Genomic DNA, 17,291 nt, shown 5'->3' with positions numbered 1-17,291 from the left:
CATTAAGATGTTTTTTGATTACTTTCTTTACTTTGCAGATGCAGAGTGAATTGATTGACAATACAAGAAGAACAATATACAAAGGAGGCAGCTGTATGATCCTGTTGGGGTTGTAACAAACAACCTGGATGGATCTCCGCCTCCACATCTCGAGCACATAAATATCAAGACAGGCGAATTCATTTGTGCAGTAGCTGTTTGACATGTAAGCAAGTATCGCGCGCCCATTACGAACAGTTTCTCCTTCCTTCTTCAATATTTTTATGATGTGGAAAATAACGAAGCAATTGCTGTGCAGTTTGGTTTTGAACTGTATTTTTTCATTCGTAGTAACAACGAACGCAATCGCAGGTGAGTGCATCCATTTTTCAGGAATAATTTCTGCAGACTGCAGCCACTACAAAGGAGTCTTTTATTGATAATTCACAATTTGATCAGCAGATGAGAGCTTTCAAAATGAGTTCCTGGATACTCACAACGCCTACAGAACACTGCACAACGCACCGCCTATGACACTTAACAGTGAGCTGAATGCTGAAGCTCAGAGATGGGCAGAGCACTTGCTGGTTTTGGGTACTCTAAAGCACAGTGACAGCAGTGATGGCGAGAATATTTATTACAAGTGGAGCTTGGCCATTAAATTAACAGGTGTATTTCCAATTCCACACACTATAATGGATGTTACATATTATTTAAGTGCTTATTATTGCCTCGTGTTAACCCCTAAAGCAAATTGTTACACATTACTTGACAATGTAAATGATTTTATTTATCTTGCTGCCATTTATTGTTGTTTGCATGGAATTGTGTTGTGAGAAAGTCTGTCTTGTCTAGGAAAAGAAGCAGTTGATTTGTGGTACAGTGAAGTTAAGGAATATAATTGGACAAGGCCAGGGTATCAAACCAATACAGGTAAATCAAAAAACAAAAAATCGGGCAAAACAAAACGTATGGATTACACAAATGGGAAAAACATCACTTCTGCATTAAAAATACAGAATTTAACATGACCTAGTTCAGTATATGAACTACACTGATGGGTCATTTCAGCTAACATACAATGAAATTCAATGTACTACAGTTTATTTGCAAAAAGGGGTGGCATAATGCCAACATCCTTATTGTTCTTGCACATGTTTTATTTGCAGGTCATTTTACACAGGTTGTGTGGAAAGAAAGCACCCAACTGGGAGTTGGTTTGGCCACTGATGGCAACAAAGCTTTTGTTGTTGGGCAGTATCGACCCGCAGGCAACATCAACACGGAGCAGGACTATATTGAAAATGTCCTCCAACAAGGTAACTCATGAGTTACCCACATAATGCTGTTTAACGTGCACGCAGCATAGTAGAAAACTGGTTGGCACAGCCGCATCACAGCTTTTATGAGGTTCAGGTGAATCCAGAAGTGCATGTTCTCTCTGTGGCAGCACGGGTTTTGTATTTTCTTTTTTTTTTTTTTAAACAATTTAATGTATGTAAATAAACTAAGGGAGTTTGCAGTACCTAATGCATTACATCACATGCGGACATACGATTTTCTGAGAGGGTTGGTGGGGATCATCAAATGTTCATGTCATGCAGAGCTTGATTTACCATTAGGTTTAACATGAAAATACCTCATTATATTTTCTGTTCATTTTACAGAATGAGGGATTTGCATTTTAAAGCTGGCGGACGACCAACTGGTGGTGGCGAGAACCCAAAGGACACCTGCATACTGTGGTAGAAAACCTACAATGTTTTAGTACTGGATTCCAGCCTGCGTATGAAGACATGTATTGTGTTTAAAAATTGTAATTGATTTTTTTTTTACTAACGATAAGACACATTGTAGTCTGGGAAATAAATAATCTTGTACTAGAGCTTGGTGATATGGCCTAAAATCGAAATCTCCTTTTTTTTTTTTTTTTTTTTTTTGGTATACAAAAAAAATGTGAGTCATAATTTTTCTATCCTGTACTATTTAAAGGGAAAGATAAGTACAAAAGAAAACTCAAAACAAGTTTGACTTCATGCCTGGCAATCTTGTTTAGTGTTTGTTTGTGTGCTGGTAATTCCGGGCAATAGAATAAGTAAACAATTACGTACATGTTGGACGTAGGAAGAAAAAATGGCTCTCCATCAACAGCCAGTTGAAATTGTTCCCTTGATATAGTCTGCACTAAGAGCAGTTTAGTTTGCAGTCAACACAGGTAAGCAGGTAGAACAGACAGGTCTCACCTTTAATGTATACTGCATACCTCATGGATGCAAAATATGTGCTTCAACGAGAAAGGGGGCTCGGTGGGTGGGTTCAAATTATTATTTTTTTTTTTTTTTAACTGTCCACAATAATGATTTTTTTAAAGTATTTAATCAAACCAGTGTATCACTCCTATCTTGAACATATAGTAAGTGCATGATTTAATAGCGACAATATGTTGGGTTATTAAGAACAATTTAATGAATATTTGTTATTGTTGTATTTACTCTATATAGAACAAAATTGATTCATACAAGAGCTGACAATTACTTTGCATGTGAAGCTTTTATATGTATACAAAATCTGTTTCAGAAATAAATTCTTGCATTAACCATTATCAGTCTATGTCTGTGGTATGGTCCATTTTCAGTTGTAAGGATTGACTGATTTATGCCTTGATGAGCCACCTAAATCTTTGGCATATTTCTTTAAGGTACACTGACTTTTTTACATTCAACCTATTATTTTTTTAATATGGTTTCCTTGTTGTTTTGAGGGGTTCAGCTCATTGGATGTCGTGATTGTCAACTGCAGGCGTGTGAATCCTTTTTAGACATTTATCTATAGAAAAAAATGTGATTAAACCAGTTGGCTGCCATTGGCCCTGATAGATACCCAATGAATTTTAACTGGGAGGGTTGGCAGCTAATGATCATGTTTCAGTGCCATAAATGGTGATAGAAGGCCGATACATTTTTGCAGTGACAACTGTTGGCCCTGCCAGTTCAAATATATTGGGTGTCTATCACCGACAATGGCAGCCATTGAGGTAACAGACTGCACACGTAAAAAAAAAAAATTGCAATCTGTGTTCTTCCTCTACACTGCATTACGTCGGGGCCGGATGTATGGGGGGGGCCGGTATGGGCACGGCCCACCCAGGCGTGAGTCGTGCCCACCCAATCAAAATGTCGGGACTATCTATTGTAGCCTTGCACTGGATATAGAGAACGCACGGAGAGTTGGTCTCACCTACTTTTTTATTGCAGGATTAACGGTTACTGTTGGCCGCAACCATGCCGAATAAGCAATTACCAAAACAAGCTGTTTTTCCAACCTCGTTTGTTATCTGCACGCTTCCTCTCTCTCCTCCAGACACATTCTCGCAGTCGGACATCCAGGCATTAATGACGTCATCAGCCACAACAAAGCGTCTCCATATTGAAATGGGGGGAAAAACACGAGTCACAAGCATTTGCTCTGTCGTGCATTGTAGTACAAACGCGTTGAACTTTTGTCTTATTTGCGGTCTTTTTTTCCGTCGAAATGACTAAAAGTTGCCGTGTTGCGGGTTGTAACACAAGGTAGAGTTCAGAGGCGCATTTGAAGTCCTTCATTCTTCCTCGTGAGAAGAAAAGGACAAGTAAATGGCTGAAAGCAATCAATCGAGGAACAGTAAAAGAAGACGGTTCCGTGGACCATTCTCGCCAGTGGGAACCTAAATTCAGGCACATTTACGTTTGCAGCCGACATTTTATCACTGGTGAGTAAACTTTGATCGATTTTTTTTTTTTTTTCTGCCCCAATTAACTTCTATGATTCAATAGCCTAGGCAGTGGTTATTATTACTGTAACCGACAACTCGCAAAGTGTTATTTTTCTTTTGCCATGAACTGCTCTGATCGGTCAATCGGTATATTATTGACCTGGTGGGTTATTTTGCCGTGATGTGTTCACAGCTAAATAACGCTTGGAGGCGAATTAACGGTTACGGCAGAAATATTCACTCCGTATATACTAAAAGTTTTCTTAGTTCCAGACATTACATATTCCACGTAATTGATAGTGTAAGGTCAACTTAGTGGGTGACTTTATGAGGTAGTTGTAGATGTTTATGAACTCCACAGCTGGCAATTCCTTTGGATTGTTTATCCAGCTATCAGCTGTGACTTTGTATGGGCAGATTTGCAGGCCAATACACGCTAATTTTAAGTTGTATCGCCTCCTCGCGTATGTCGGCAGTGACTCGTGATAATAATAAGTCATGTTTAAGACTTTTTTATGAAAAAAAAGACGCAAAACACAGCTGAAATGTATGAATTTCAGACAACGTTTGTGTACGGATGTTTACCTGTGCGTGCCCCCATCTTAAAATGACGACACGGTGCTATGCGAGATGACGTCATCGTGACATCACGCCGACTGCGAGAATAAGTAGATGAATGAAAAAATGAATAAATAAACCCCCCAAAAAATTAATGCAGCCTCAACGGGACACAAGCCAGTGTCCTACTTGCGCCGGTCCCAAGCCCGGAGAAATGCAGAGGGTAAAAAAAAGCCTGCATTGGGGGTGCCCCCTCAAGATTTCTTAGTGCCCACTCGGGTGGGTAAACCTAGATCCGGGCCTGCAATACGTATCCACTTTAGATGATCAACACTTACCTGACAATTGTTAGTTTCCCAAATAAATTTGCTGATTTCAACTGCTAACATGCTAAACAAGCAGGTATTGTTCACCTGATTGAAAACAAGAATATTCTGGTGTGTTCGTCTGAATTGGAAAGATTGGACATACAAAGTTTGAAATGACAAATGCTGTAAAGTACATGAGCACGACATCTACTCATATTTGGAAAGAAGATTTTGTTTTTTTTTTTGATAAGGCTACATATTTTATTGAAATATATTTGTTTCTTGACAAAGTCTCGGGTTACATTTCACAATAGCACGGTGGAATAACTTACATTACCAATAAAATTCAAGAATACTCTCTAAATTTTGTTTTGTTTTTTTTGTCCTAATCTACAGTCTTGAGATGTCCTCATCTGTGTTTAGTTTATCTGGTAACATTCAAGTACAGGAAATCAAAGTTTAGAAAAATGCATGTAGAATAACAAGTCCCAAGAGCCAAAGCATACCACATCAATCACTATTTATATAACTGTTTAGCATCACATTAATAACAATAACATGAAGAAAGGGAAAGGTAGATCAAACAGTCACTCTTCATTTGAAGCGGCACCTTCACACAAACATTACATCACAAGGTTATTTCCACAATAAAAGTGCGTTCAACAGACACCTACTGTGGATGATGACACAAATGAAGATGACGGTAAACTGTGAGGAAATACCAGAACAGGGTTGGCCAAAAAATTCCACAAAGGGTGCAGGTTTTTATTCCAACTGATCAAGAGGACACTTCACCAATCTGGTGCCTAACAAGTGTAATCAGTCATTCAGTTAGTCAGTTGATGCTCTTCGTAGCAGAAACCTCATTAGATAAACTGTGCTTTAATGGTTGGAAGAAAAACCTGCACCTGCAATGACCCTTGAGGACCGATTAGCCCTGTACTAGAGCCAGAATATACTAGTAAGTACGGGGTAACAGATATCACTTTATAGTACAAGAATAAGGAAGTTAGTATGTGACCAAGCAACATGTCAGCAGTAGCATCTTCATCAAACACAATAGATAGCTGGGGAAATAATTCAACACGTTCGCTTTGCCAGGGGTGAACTGAGTGGTGAAATTGTCTGCAGCCTGTCAGTCCAGCAGTACAAATGTTGTGGCTTGTAGGCAGACCCCATCCTTGCCAAATGTGAGAGCCTGATGGTCCGTCGGGAGGGGAAGTGAAGCTCCAGGGCATTGCTTCACCTACAGTTCACCACTCAAGGCCTCATTGTTCAAGGCACATTGAACAGTGCCATCTTGTGTTCAGATGGACATATGACAGCTAATGCCATATTCGACGAAATTGCCATTGAAAAAAGCACAGTTCTGTAATGAGACAAGATGTTTAGGATCTATACATACAGTTCAAAAGTTTGGGGTCACTTAGACCCCAAACTTTTGAACGGTAGTGTAAGTGCAAAGAGATAGGAGAGTTTTGACATGAAATGTTATATGAATGAAATGAAATATAATTTAAAAAATATATGCACTATCTAGTTAGTGTTCGTTCATGTTGCTCCATACACATGTATAACACGCAGAGGTGTGTAGAGTAGCGTTACTTCAAAATAATATTACTCAAGTAAAAGTAGTCAAGTACAAGTAAAAAGTATTTGGTTAAAAGAATACTCAAGTAATGAGTAACATTGTGAGTAACTGCTTTCATTTTTGTTTGATTTTTTTTTTTAACAATCGTTATTTTTTTTTCTCAGCACAAAGTTACAGTGTATCACAAACGTGAGTACATCCCTCACATTTCTGCAGATATTTAAAGTATATCTTTTCATGGGACAACACTGACGAAATGACACTTTGACACAATGAAAAGTAGTGTGTGTGCAGCTTAAATACCTTATTGGCCCGAATATAAGACGGCCCGGATTATAAGACGACACCCTCTTTTTCGAGACTCAGTTTGAAAAAAGACTTTTTGAACACCAAATTAATTTTTATACAGAAAATAATTACAGTATATCCGAAACAAATGATTATTACAATATATTTGAGAGAAAAAGCATGTTATTTTGCCTAATTCAAATCTTAATATCTGAACAATTAAATATATAAACTAAAGTGCAATTACATTTGTAAATGAATGGCTTCTGGTTTTTGAAATGTAAATAAACCAATCTATTGTGATAAAACAACAAAATTGCAATAGCTGCTTTAACCATCAAAGTGAAGTCTAACTGTAACTGTAGTCTTGAAACAAATCTGAATAAGGAAAAACATTGCAATAAAATAATAAAAACTGGTTAAACTAAAAGGGTAGCTGAGATCTGTCATGACAGAACATCGCTTCAATGATATCTGGCACCATCTAGCGTCGTGAATGGGGAGAGTAGCTGAGATCTGTCATGACAGAACATCGCTTCAATGATATCTGGCGCCATCTAGCGTCGTGAATAGGTATAATGTCTAGACTGCGAATATTAGACGACCCCCTCTTTTTCAGTGTTATTTCAATGCCTTCTTTTGTTCGGACCAATACGGTAATAGAGTTAATTTATTTTCCCCTCAAAGTAACTCAAAATATAGCCATTAATATCTAAACCACTGGCAACAAAAGTGAGTACACCCATTAGAAACTACATCCATAAATGTCCAAATTTAGCACTGCACGTCATTTTCCCTCCAAAATATCATGTGACTCGTTAGTGTTACTAGGTCCAGGTGTTCAGGGGGAGCAGGTGTGTTCAAATTTGTAGTGCAGCTCTCACACTCTCTCATACTGATCACTGAAAGTTCCAACATAGCACCACATGGCAAAGAACTCTATGAGGATCTTAAAATACATATTGTTGCACTGCATGAAGATGGCCAAGGCTACAAGAAGATTGCCAACACCCTGAAACTGAGCTGCAACACAGTGGCTAAGATCATCCATTGTTTTGAAAGTGCAGGGTCCGCTCAGAACAGGCCTCGGGTTGGTCGTCCAAAGAAGCTGAGCGCACGTGCTGAGCATCATATCCAACTGCTTTCTTTGAAAGATCATTGCACGAGTGCAGTCAGCATTGCTGCAGAGATTGAAGAGGTGGGGGGTCCGCCTGTTAGTGCTCAGACCATACGCCGCACTCTACATCAAATTGGTGTGCTTGGCTGTCACCCCAGTAGGAAGCCTCTTCTGAAGACCTATATGTATTTTACTTTGTATTTATCTGGAAACTTATGTGACTTTGCAATATAATGGACCACAAACTCTGACTACTCAAACTACTTTACAACTTTTGTTTTTTGTTTTTTTGTTGTTGTTTTGGTTTGTTTTCTTCAGAAAAAGCCATGGACTGGATGAAATCATATCTCAATAATCGAATGCAATTTGTCGTCGTCAACGGTGTCAAATCACCCTTTCAGGACTGTACCATTGGTGTCCCCCAAGGTTCCATTGTAAGACCAGTTTATTTTCTTTCTGTACAAAACCGATGATCCAAATGCATGCAAAACATCCATATACAAATGTATGCTGGCAATGTAGTTTTTTACAGCAAAAGTTCAAATGTATTTTTTAAGACGTGAGGAGCTCCAACAGGACTTTAAGTACCTTGGAGTGGTCCTTGATTCAGTTCTCACTTTCAAGTCACATCAAGAAAATGCCTTAATCAAATTCAATCTACACAATTTCCATTATAACTGATTGTTTGTGACACTTCAGTCATCTAAGATGTTTTCTCAATATATTCGATTTTCTATGACACTTTAGTCAACTAAGATGTTTTTTACATGCTATGGTGTTCTGACATATTAAGTACTGTTTTACAATTCTCTGACAAATAAAACCAAGCTAAAAGCTAAAAAGGCAATAAACACATTGGGCAGACAACCAATTTCCTACCATTACTGTATTCTAGAGCCGTACAATCTCCTGAGTTTTGATCATTTTAAATATTTTAAATTAACCAATAAGATTTATAAAATACTCCATGGTCTGGAACAACCACTATTCAGGACATTTATAAAAATGAAATTTCCACCGGCGAAGCCACCAGGTCTGTCGTCACAGGAGATTGTGAAGTGCCCCAGGGACGAGTTGATTCTGTCAGAAGTTGTAACATCTAGAACACTGTACCACTCAACAAAAGAGAATATTTTAATTTTAATACCCACAAGATTTATTTAAAAACTGAATATAAGCAAATCAGTCATGTAATCATTATTGGTCTTTTATTATGTTTTGATTTATCTTTGTTACATTATATATTGTTTTTTTGTTTGTTTGTTTGTTTGTTTTTTTCCTGTTTCTGTGATGTGATGTGGTGAGGTTATACACGTGTCCCATGTATTGTTGATATCGCGTTAACAGGCGTTAATTAATTTTTTTAATTAATCACGTTAAAATATTTGATGCAATTAACGCACATACCCTGCTCTAACAGATTAAAATGACAGCAGTGTAATATACGCTTGTTACTTGTTTTGGCCTTGGATCAAAATACATGCTTGATTTGTTTGATTCCTATGAGACATCTAGACCCCTAAGGTCGTCTGGAACCGGTCTCCTGCATGTTCCAAGAACAAAAACCAAGCAGGGTGAGGCAGCATTTAGTTATTATACTCCTCACCTCTGGAACAAGTTACCTGAACATCTGAAGTATGCTCAAACTGTTAACTCCTTTAAATCAGGGCTAAAAACGCTTTTGTTTAGCACTGCATATCCATAACTGTCTATATATTTCAATCTACTTGGTTTCTATTCCTCTTGTGCTTATCTCCATTGCTGATTTCAATTATTATTATTAGTAGTAGTTTTTGTTTTATTTTTATTTATTTATATTTATTCTATTTGTGATTAAATGCGATTTTTATGTATGTATGATGATGATGATGGTTATGTATGATTTTTCTTTTTTTTATTTATTTCTAATTTTCCACACAAAAACACAAATACAACATTCCCCACCACCGAATAACACCAACACCAAACATAAAGAAAAATATAACTAATGAGCACCAAACGGGCCTGTGTTCTACTCTATCATGATGAGCCAGAAATCCATATTATACCCCTTTTTCCCTGTAAATCAGCCACTTCCCCGTTTTTCCAAAACAAATATTCTTTTATCTTTAGCCTATATGTTAGTAAAGATGCTCCGATACCGATACTAGTATCGGCAGGGGGCGCCGATCCGGCCTGAAATGGTGGTATCGGTATCGGCGAGTACCAACAAAGACGGCGCCGATACCATTTACCGGTCCATTATTATAACATTTGACCGCAGCCTTTTTTTTTTCCTCCTGGCGCTCACTACACTCTGTCTCCGTGTTGTGTGATGACACGTGAACACCAAGCAGCTATCGCTATTGGCCTGCTCCAGACCAATGAGAACGGGCCAATAGCCACTCCTGACCAATGACAAGGCCACTTGGCGGCGCCGACATGGTGTCGCCGAAATGGCGGCGGTCGGGAAATATTTCAAAATAGAAATCCCTTCAATTAAAATCAATGGCTGCATGCAAGATTTGCGACCTGAAAGTTTTGAGATGTGGAGTTAAATCGGCCAGTTTCAATACCCCGAACATGATAAAACATTTGAAGACGAAGCGTGAACGAACACAACGAGTTTGAGCCTGCAAGAGCAGGACTGCTATGGAAGGGCGCTGGACCGGTGCAACAATCTCTGGTCAGTTCACTATGTCAACTTTACTTTGTCTTTTACTTAAAGAAATGCTGCAGTAATTTGGTAACTGTTTCCAAAGTAGGGTTGCCACCTTTCAGAAATAGAAATAAGGGAACCCCCCCCCCGAAAAAAGGAGGCTAATAGAGAGACGGGATGCTGTGGTCAATTATTATTACTTACAATTGTTAGCGTCCGCAAATGCGGAAACAAGGTTGGACCTCGAAGCGGTCAACAAGCGGGGTATACATACAAGGGTTTAATGATTGCAAACAAAAAAATAACACGCAATCGCAATAGTAGAAATAACAAAAGGAGTCCGTGACAGCAGGTCGACGGAGCTCAATACTACAAACTCGAAGGTTAGCTAAGACGATAGGCAGCGAGCCAAAAAGTCAAAATAAAAACACTCAAATACCTGCACAGGGTAGAGATTACAAACGAGTGCAGCAAACTAACAGAAAAAAAAACAATGCAGGGGCGTAACAAGCAAATGTAGCGAGACTATAGTGCGAGATGTCAAATGGCAATCAGCAAAGCAAATATCTCGGCAGCCTTCTCTGACCTCACCAGTGCTTAAATGCTGCGTTGATGAGCCTGCATTTGATTCAGGTGCGACGTCAGGAACGCCCCCACTAACAGCCCAGCAACAAAACACAATCTAACCAGCAGCAGAATGTGACAATAATTTCATGAAAGTTGCACTGTTTGGCCTTTGAGAGGTTTAAAAAAGTTTACTCAGTTCATTCAGAGTTTATTATTATGAACTTATTTTTACTTGCTTACTGTTGGGCTAGTATTATACTTTGTACAAATCCTTTTCCTATTTTGCAAAGGTAAGCAACAGCCTGACAAAGTCTTCATAGCAATGATTTCACATCCAATTATGTAGCTCTTTGGGGGAGAAAAAATATATATATAAATATATATATGTATATATATATATATATATATACATATATATATATATATACAAACGGGGTGGTATCGGTATGGTATCAGTATCGGCCGATACTGCACAGCCAGGTATCGTATCGGGGCCAAAAAATGGTATCGGTGCAACACTATATGTTAGCCGTTCCATGTCGAGTATTTCATCCACTATTAGCAGCCATTGTTCATATGTTGGAGATTCAGTTCTTAACCAGTTCTTTGTTATGGCCTTTTTTGCAGCCACAAGGAGAATTTTTACAATATACTGGTCCTCTTTATGTATTACATCCTCTTAAAGTCCCAGATATAATACCTGACAGGGTTTGGGAATTGCGTATCCCAACATAACACAGAGAGCTGAGTGAACCTTCTCCCAGAATAACTGAATATTACTGCGTATCCAAAATATATGTGTATGGTCTGGATTCAAGTCGTTGCATCGTCTCCAGCAAGATTGTTGGCTACTTGTTTGTTTACTTTTAAATTTTGGGTGTGATGAAGTATCGAATTAAGTTTTTCCAATTGAATTCCTTCCATTTAGGTGATTGTGATGTTGATAAGTGTGACCGCCACATGATGTTCCATTTCTCCTCTGGTATCAGTTCGCCCAGCTCTCTTTCCCATTTCATTTTCACATATAGTGTTGACTCAGTTACTGAGTCTCTCAATATGCAATATATAGTTGACACAGTTTTAGGGATAACATTCTCGTAGGATCGTACCAGTATCTGTATTGTAGGGTGTACTTCGTCCCCAACTATCTTAACATCCTTATTATAGTAATCGCGTATTTGCAGATATCTAAAAAAGTCTTGGTTAGTAAGATTGTATGTATTTTTCAGTTCTTGGAAACTTTTTATTTCTCCCCTTTTAACCACTTTACTTATAGTTGTAATTCCTTTATCTGTCCATGTCTTAAACCCATCATCTAATTTTCCAGGTATGAATTTATCATCATGTGATATCCATTTTAGTATTGATTTAAATGTGATTTTTATGATCTTCATGTGATGTAAAGCACTTTGAATTGCCTTCTGTTGAATTGTGCTATATAAATAAATGTGCCTTGCCTTGCCTTGTTTTTTGGTGTTTGGCGCCCTCTGCTGGCGTTTGGGTCCAAATGATTTTATGGGTTTAAGCACAATGAGTGAGCATGGTGTAATTATTGACATCAACAATGGCGAGCTACTAGTTTATTTTTTGACTGAAAATTTTACTAAATTTATTAAAATGAAAACATTAAGAGGGGTTTTAATATAAAATTTCTATAACTTATACTAACATTTATCTTTTAAGAACTACAAGTCTATCCATTTATTTATCTTTAAGAGAATGTTAAAAATGTTAATGCCATCTTGTTGCTTTATTGTTATAATAAACAAATACAGTACTAATGTACCGTATGTTGAATGTATATATCCGTCTTGTGTCTTATCGTTCCATTCCAACAATTTACAGAAAAATATGGCATATTTTATAGATGGTTTGAATTGCGATTAATTACGATTAAATCATTTTTCAACTGTAATTAATTCGATTAAAAATTTTAATCGTTTGACAGCCCTAATTGTTCACTAATATGCACTGTCTCGACCAAAATGATAAATGTATTAATAAATAAATTGATAGTGTGTAACCCAAATGCAACTTATCGTAATATCTGCAGGTCAGTAAGCAGTGGATTATTGGTTAGCATGTCCGCCTCTCAGTTGTGACCTCAAGGGTTCAATCCAGGTCTTTGGTCTTCCTGTGTGGAGTTTGTGTGTTCGCCCCATGCCAGCAAGGATATTTTCAGGGGACCTTGTTGTGGACAGCGATTGGCTGGCAACCAATTAAGGGTGTACCCCACCTACTTCCTTTAGTTAGCTGGGATAACTGGCGCAGAAAATGAATGATGTACAGGTCACTGTTGTATGTACTACAAGAAAAATGGTATCAGCAGCCTAATTTCAGGACTTATAACTGTGATATTCCGATTTCTTCTGCTAGGTGAAAAGCAAAGTTACTACAAAACAGGGTGCTCCCGGCATCACGTAACATTAACCCAACTGCTGTTACCATAACGTGAACTTGGGTCAGTGAATGGAGAGCTGTGCGCCGTTTTCCGGCCGGGCTCACGCAGCGACCCGCTGTCTTTTCTGGTTCTCACGGGTCCACCCGAGAAGTGCCATTTTCGGCTTGGGATCGTCCCGACGACCGCCCTCAACTCTGGTTCTCCCCTTGCCAACGAGAATACACTGTTTTCGGCCCGTTTGGCTTTTGGCTTTGACTTTTAATACAGTGGGAGACAAGGAAAGACCATTCTGATTACTGTGTCTAAAAATGATTGTGGACAGCGTGAAGCAAAATCAATTAATATGCCACTTAAGACATTAGATCCATAACCTCATTGATAAGACTCTAGACTGTTTTTCAGCGAAAACGTGCCGATTATAGCCAACAATCCTGCCGCTTTGTCAGTGTTACATCAGTAAACCAGTGAGCACTGTTAGCATGCTCAGTGCAAAATAAACCAACACCATTGGAAACATTGCAAAGGAGGTGCTACAGCGAGCAGCAAAAATAAAAACTGTCCCTCTGTCTAATGACACTTCTTTTTCTTCGATACAGTTTTGTTTTTTCAGTCAAATTTTTCAGCATATTGTCCTCATGAGTTAATGTTGCTAATCAATTTGAATTTATTATTATGTATATATTTTATTACATGTTATTTTTCAATATCAAATGGTCAAATATGTAACGAGTATTTTTACACGTTGGATGTGACTTTTTTTTTTAATTCGGGCAAATTGATGCGCTTTATGTCTTTTCTGTTTCAAACAAAACAATGTTAGTAAAGTTATACTTTATTATAAGTTGATCTATGTTTACTTTTTTAATAGAAAAAAGGACAATTTTAGGCAGAGGTGAACTTAAAATAGTAATTTTATAGACAAATGATACTATTTACAGTGTCGGCAGAGAGTTTGGGGGGGGCGCGAAACATTTACGTCTTACTGGAGGGGACGTAACTACGGAGCCCCCCGGGTGCCAGGATAGAAAAAAATGAAAAACCCGGGTGCCAGGATAGAAAAAATAAAAAATCATAGATAATCTGTACCCACAGTTTAGTAATCTGTGGGTACAGTTTAGTAATCTGTACCCACAGTTTAGTAAACTGTACCCACAGATTAGTAAACTGTACCCACAGTTTAGCAATCTGTACCCACAGTTTACTAAACTGTACCCACAGTTTAGCAATCTGTACCCACAGTTTACTAAACTGTACCCACAGATTACTAAACTGTACCCACAGTTTAGCAATCTGTACCCACAGTTTACTAAACTGTACCCACAGATTACTAAACTGTACCCACAGTTTACTAAACTGTGCCCACAGTTTACTAATCTGTACCCACAGTAGTCACCAATGTTTGGCGGGGACTCCGAGTCCAAAGGCTACCAAAGAAAATGTGCAATAGTTACCTTTTAAATCCCCTTTGTTCGCCAAGGGCAAAAGGTGCAGGTGCTTGCTCGGTCGGTCCCTCGGCGTTTGGAGTCCCCGCCAAACATTGGTGATTACAGTTTCCGGGTCATTGCTAAACTGTGGGTACAGATTAGTAATCTGTGGGTACAGATTAGTAAACTGTGGGTACAGTTTAGTAAACTGTGGGTACAGATTGCTAAACTGTGGGTACAGTTTAGTAAACTGGGTACAGATTAGTAAACTGTGGGTACAGATTGCTAAACTGTGGGTACAGATTAGTAAACTGTGGGTACAGTTTAGTAAACTGTGGGTACAGATTGCTAAACTGTGGGTACAGATTAGTAAACTGTGGGTACAGTTTAGTAAACTGTGGGTACAGATTAGTAAACTGTGGGTACAGATTGCTGAACTGTGGGTACAGATTGCTAAACTGTGGGTACAGTTTAGTAAACTGTGGTTACAGATTAGTAAACTGTGGGTACAGATTAGTAAACTGTGGGTACAGTTTAGTAATCTGTGGGTACAGATTGCTAAACTGTGGGTACAGATTAGCTATGATTTTAAAAAATGTTTCTACCCTGGCACCCGGGGGGCTCCGTACGTAACAGAAAATAATTCAGAAGTACTTATCTATCCTCAGGTGAAATGTCTAGCTTTTCTTCGGCACTGGCGACAAATCCACTACTAGAGGGCGCCATAGATGAGACATTTGAACCAATGCTGTAACTCCGCTATATAACCAATAGGTGGTAGCATTACCTATATTTTACTCAGCACAGACCACACACGCAGGAGGATAGGAATTTCAAATCAATTGTGCTTTTACATGGATTGCAGTAGACTGACATTAAAAATTGTGATTGTAGGTTACTGATGGATACAAAATAAGAAAATACACTTGCCTTGAGGGCATCAGACATTTCAGTTTCTAGGTGTGCCTCATTTGCTTAATTGTTCAACGGAACGATAATAGGCCCACAAATTAGTATTTTATGCCTACACTGTGCATATTTTCTGGTCACAAATTAGCTGTTTTGATTGCATGTTATAACGCACACAACACAAAGTATTGTATGGAACTTTTTAATTTTCACTCAAACAATCAATGAAGAAAACTCTGACGTTTCAGGTGGTTTATCTCCCATTCCCTATCCGCCACACTACATTGCTCTCTAAATAATAGAAGCTTTAGAAAACAGACCAGTACATGCACATTGTTATGCTTTTGTCAAATCGCATGAATACTGTAGAATCATGGCACATGTTTAAACCCACTGTTAAATACTTTGTTGACATGTACAGACAACTCAGTTTGCCCAGGGCGTCTGTCTGTGTTTATTGCTCTTCAAAGTTTTCTCGGGGTACTCTTCCTGAACACACACATATCCCCACACATTAAAAAAAAAAAAAACTGCCTGGGGTCCCTTGCTGTGACTATGACTGCTGTGAATGTGTGTACACTGATTGGCCAGTGGCCCCTGTGAAGAAAAGATGTATAGAAGAAGGAAGCATACAGTCATGTGAAAACAATACGACACCCCATTGAATATTCAGTTCTTTATTAAGAAACGTTCATATATCAATGTCTGATCTTGTTTTTCTTTATCTTTGGAAAAGAAAGCGATTCAATTTCAGGTAAACAACTAAAATTAACATTGTTTTACTCATTAGACAGTATATATTAAGAAAAATGCATATTCTAACCGAGGAAAAAGGTAGGACACGCTTCCACCTAATAGCTAGTGTTACCCCCTGTGGCTGAAATGACTTCAGTGAGACGCTTTTTGGAGCCATCTACAAGTCTTTGACATTGGTCTGAAAAAGGTTTGTCCCACTCCTCAACGCAGAATACTTTCAACAGTGACTGACTGTTGAAGTAAGAGAAAACACCATGGTGAGATCAAAGGAGCTGTCTGAGGCCTTCAGAAAGAAGATTGTAGATGCTTATGATTCTGGTAGGGGTTTCAAAAGATCTCAAAAGGATATAAAATCAGCCATTCCACTGTCTGTAAAATAGTCTACAAGTGGAGGACATTCAAAACAACTGACAGCATCCCCAGGTCTGGCCATCCAAGCAAGTTCAACCTGAGAGCAGAGCGCAAGATGCTTAAAGTCTCCTAAAACCCTAAAATGTCATCACAGGACCGACAGCAGGCTCTTGCTACTGTTGATGTGAAAGTGCATGCCTCCACAATCAGAAAGAGACTTCACAAGTTGAACCTTCATGGGAGGTGTGCATGGAGGAAACCTTTGCTCTCCAAGAAGAACATGAAGGCCAGACCGAGGTTTGCCAGAGTGAATGTAGACAAAGACCAGGACTTTTAGAATAATGTTCTTTGGACAGATGAATCTAAAATTGAATTGTTTGGACACCAGAACAGAGGACATGTTTGGCATAAACCCAATACAGCATTCCAGGAAAAGAACCTAATACCAACTGTGAAGCATGGAAGTGGAAGTATCATGGTTTGGGGATGCTTTGATGCAGCAGGACCTGGCGAGCTCACCATCATAGAATCAACCATGAATTCTATCTTGTATCAGAGGGCGCTAGAGGAACATGTGAGATCATCTGTGAAAAAAATAAACCCGAAGCAAAACTCAACCCTGCAACATGACAATGACCAAAAGCATACCAGTA

General features: G+C 38.6%; 1 protein-coding gene across 1 annotated transcript; it reads left to right on the top strand.

Moving 5' to 3' along the window:
• The first annotated feature begins 202 nt into the window (after positions 1 to 202).
• LOC130913813 (Golgi-associated plant pathogenesis-related protein 1-like) lies at positions 203 to 1,913 on the top strand. The gene is made up of 5 exons (XM_057832687.1): positions 203 to 351; positions 442 to 648; positions 835 to 912; positions 1,149 to 1,298; positions 1,647 to 1,913. Exons 1-5 carry the CDS (start codon positions 264 to 266, stop codon positions 1,649 to 1,651), a joined length of 528 nt encoding a protein of 175 aa, XP_057688670.1. The 5' UTR covers positions 203 to 263; the 3' UTR covers positions 1,652 to 1,913.
• The last annotated feature ends 15,378 nt before the right edge of the window (positions 1,914 to 17,291 follow it).

Source organism: Corythoichthys intestinalis, chromosome 3 (assembly GCF_030265065.1).
Source record: "Corythoichthys intestinalis isolate RoL2023-P3 chromosome 3, ASM3026506v1, whole genome shotgun sequence".
Taxonomy (NCBI): Eukaryota; Metazoa; Chordata; class Actinopteri; order Syngnathiformes; family Syngnathidae; genus Corythoichthys; species Corythoichthys intestinalis.
This window is presented reverse-complemented; position numbering and strand designations above follow the sequence as displayed.